This window comes from Ambystoma mexicanum, chromosome 7p, assembly GCF_040938575.1.
Source record: "Ambystoma mexicanum isolate Mex_15411 chromosome 7p, UKY_AmexF1_1, whole genome shotgun sequence".
NCBI classification, from domain to species: Eukaryota; Metazoa; Chordata; class Amphibia; order Caudata; family Ambystomatidae; genus Ambystoma; species Ambystoma mexicanum.
Genome location: NC_090939.1, coordinates 34566914 through 34570568, shown reverse-complemented (window position 1 = coordinate 34570568; position 3655 = coordinate 34566914). Strand labels below are relative to the sequence as shown.

The 3655-nt window shown below is 40.6% G+C and overlaps 1 protein-coding gene across 1 annotated transcript; it reads left to right on the top strand.

The window, feature by feature from the left end:
* The first annotated feature begins 908 nt into the window (after nucleotides 1-908).
* On the top strand, nucleotides 909-1490 carry LOC138525884 (deoxyuridine 5'-triphosphate nucleotidohydrolase-like). The gene has a single exon (XM_069636172.1). The coding sequence runs from the start codon at nucleotides 909-911 to the stop codon at nucleotides 1488-1490; it is 582 nt and encodes a 193-aa protein (XP_069492273.1).
* The last annotated feature ends 2165 nt before the right edge of the window (nucleotides 1491-3655 follow it).

Below are 3655 nucleotides of genomic sequence, written 5' to 3'. Positions count from 1 at the left end.
GTCTGTTGCAAACAAGTTGGTAGTATGGCTGCCGACTTGGAAAAAGAATGGATGGAAGATTCATGCAAAAGAGGTGTGGCGAAAAGAAGGGTGGCAAGACATTGCCGAGATGTTACTGCATGCTTCTGTGACTATTCCATGTAGATGCACATTGTGCAACAGACTCATTAGAACGATAACTCAATTCTGTTGCAGACGAAAATGCAAAAATTGCAGTCATGGACGCAAGGACTGAGGAGGAGGATTTGGAAGGAATTGCAAAATGGGCCCACCAGAAGAGTGGACATCTTGGAGAGATGTCTACTATCATGTGGGCACAAGACAGGGGAATTAGCATTCTGTTAGAAATTGTGAAAACAATAATTTTACAATGTCCTACTTGCCAACATCCGAACCATCAATCTATTCCACACATAATTCATGGTACATTGAAACGAGGTAAATTGCATGGACAGATTTGGCAGATTGATTATATCGGTCCTATGCCCACTAGTAGAGGATGTCAATATGCCTGCACTATTCTGGACACGTATTCCGGTTACCTGTGTTTTTGCTACCTAATTGAATACAATTAAATTATTGGACCAGGTGGCTGTATACTATAGTATCCCTATGCAAATTAAAAAACGGGTCCCACTTTAAAGGGAAGTGGTCTTGGATTATTGTCAAGAGCAAGGAATCAAATGGATTTTTCATGTCCCTTATCACCTGGAAGCTTCTGGGTTAACTGAGAGAATGAATGGATTGTTGAAAGAACAATTGCGCCAAATTGGTGATGGTACTTTGAAAGGTTGGTGAGAACACATATTAGAAGCTGTTCAAATTTTAAAAACCGTAACATTGCGAATGGTGATACTCCATTGATGCGCATGTTAACGCAAACCTTACAAATCAAACCAAATCGAGCTATGGAGACTTTGTTGTATTGGAAAACGCCCCCTGGTGCATTGGCCCCTTATCGTGCCACTCCTGAGACTGCTGGGGTGGATTTGCATGGATGGGAGGAAATCCGGCTTGAACCAAGAGGCATTACTGTGATTGATAAAGGAATTAGAGTACAAATTCCATCTGAACATATGGGATTAATTGCCCCGAGATCTGGTTTAGCCATAAAAGGTATTCAAGTGTTGGGAGGAAATGTGGATGCAGGCTACCAAGGTGTAATTAAAGTTATCCTCATCAACAGTGGTGAGAATATGATGCCTATACATAAAGGGGATCGAGTAGCCCAATTGATACTAGTTCCTGTAAAAATATCCAGGGTTCAGAAAGGAGAGCCACACATGGTGTTAACAGTTCGAGGAGCCAAGGGTTTTGGTTCATCAGATGCAATGGTTCCTGATGACAACGTATGGGTCAAGAAACCTACTGGTCCACCCGTGCCGGAGGATGTGATTGCAGCTGGGGAAGATCAATTGTTTCTTGTAATGGAGCCAGGGAAAAGAAAATGGTCTCATATCCCTGCTGACAAATGTTATTTGCGAGAATGATGTACTCCACTGATATCTTGTTTTTGAATTTTGAAATTTCTTTAGATCCTGAGTATGCTGAGTGCCTGTGTGTGGCATGCTGGAGTGCATTGGGCAGGGTCCGGGAACATGGGGGATGTGGCAGATGTCTCTATTCTCCAAGTGGAATGGGGGATTTGGATGAAAACTGATACTCCTCCTACCAGTGTTGCGCCAGAAGATGCGTCTATTGCAGCCTATCGTGGCGCATTGAGAAAACTGCGGGGCAGTGAAATAATACCTTGCCTTTGGCCCCTTCTGGAATTTCGACATCCTTTTCACATCATGGTTATTCAGCCCTTGTCAGACAACCCGAAAACGTGTGGGTTTATTTAGCCCAGAGGGTTTTGAACATTTCACATTTCTGCTTAATGGATGTACATAGCTCTGCAGATCTGATCTCAACTGGTCTTGTGGCTATTCCAACGCCTACCCCTATTCTAAAGGAGTTATTCAGAGTATGGCATAAGGATTCCGTGTTTGAGTATTCGGATGTCCAGAATTCTTTTCCGGTATATGAGTACTGTAAGTTTTGTGCTGACACTATCCACAAATGGAGACACATGACTCATATCATGACGCATGACATCACTCCTGCAGATGTCTGTTATCAAATGACTTGCGATCCGTCTTACATTGGAAAGTGTCAACAACGGCAAATTAACGCAAAAGAGAAAATGACTGATTTTGAGCAACGATTGTGTACAAGATCTATAGATGTTTATGTTGATGTTTCAAATAATATGATATGCAATTTCACTATTTCCACTGCTAGCCACCTGGACCATGTAAAACATCCTCCTGGTTGGTTGTTTTCCTATGGGAACTTCACTTGTTCGTACATCCCTGCTAATATTTCAGGCGGTCCATGTGCTTTGTTTAGGCTTGGTATAATGACGCATCCTATGAAACCAGCAATTGCACGTCCTATATGTGCTGCTTGGTTTATAGTGATATTTTCGAATTCAATAATTTCAAATACATTAATTTCGAATCAATAATCTTGAGAAAAAAAATGTCGAATTTATTATTTTTTTTATAAAAAATTTTTCAATGGGGGGAGTTTCCCCACAAACACCCCGTTTTCTTTAAATAACCCTTTTTTACTAGCCAAACCCCAAAAAAACATATAAAATAAAAATAAAATATTAAAAAAAAATGTCGACATTTTTTCGAAATGAATGCATTCGAAATTATTGATTCGACATTTTAACTGCACCCCGTGCTGCTTCATATTCTGCTTTATCACCAGAGCACAATTCTGAAGTGCATTTGTTTCTGAAGCTGAAACTTTAGCATTATCCATTTCCATTATTGGAATTTGGGGATTAGCGGCTGGAGGATATAAAACCATGATTAAATTAGCTTGTTTGGTGGTTAAGGGGCTTAATGAAACCTGACAAGCTTTGACAGAACTGTTGCTAGACAATAGACATTTTCTTTGTTTTTGTTCATTACTTGATTTAATCACCTTGACAATTTTTACAAGGTGAAGAAAAGAAGAGGTCAAAAAGTCAAGTGATTCCAGATAAACTAAAAATGTAGCAGCCAGATGAGAAAAGTTGGATTGAGGTGGCATGCTTCTCCTAATGTCCTTGTCTAATTCACCCGAGTTGTGTCGCCCAGCCTCATATTGGTTGCTGCGGTTTGAAGTTGAGTTTGTCCTTTGTCTTTAAGTGAGGAAAAGATCAGTTGCAAGATTTTCACTGTAGTTGTCACCCATGAGGTTTTCTCACCGCCGATCAGGCGAGCCCACCAAAGCTCCTCTTCATGAATCCATGCTGTGGCCAGGTGGTGAGATAAGTACGGAGTTCTTATGTTGGATGTGCCAGGACACGTCAAGAGCAAGTGTCGTAGTGATTCAATCTCAGCCAAGTTTCCACAAAATCTGCATTTGTTTGATTCTGAAAGTCCCCTAATCATCAACATTTCGTTTGTCAGTAAGAGGTTGAGTTGAGCCCTCAAAAAGGTGCTCCGCAACCTTCGATCTGGGTATTTCTTCAGGTATAACTGGGTTTTGTTCAGTTTTCTGGCCTGGATCGGAAGATGAGATGTTAATTTATATTTCACAGCTGAATCTAGTGTAAGGATCCAATCTGTTTCATCCAACTTCTTTTTTATTTTTGTGGGATTTTGAATCAGTTCTT

Coding starts and splice junctions, on each gene's coding strand:
- LOC138525884 (XM_069636172.1), top strand. CDS start 909: ATGGAGACTTTGTTGTATTGGAAAACGCCCCCTGGTGCATTGGCCCCT.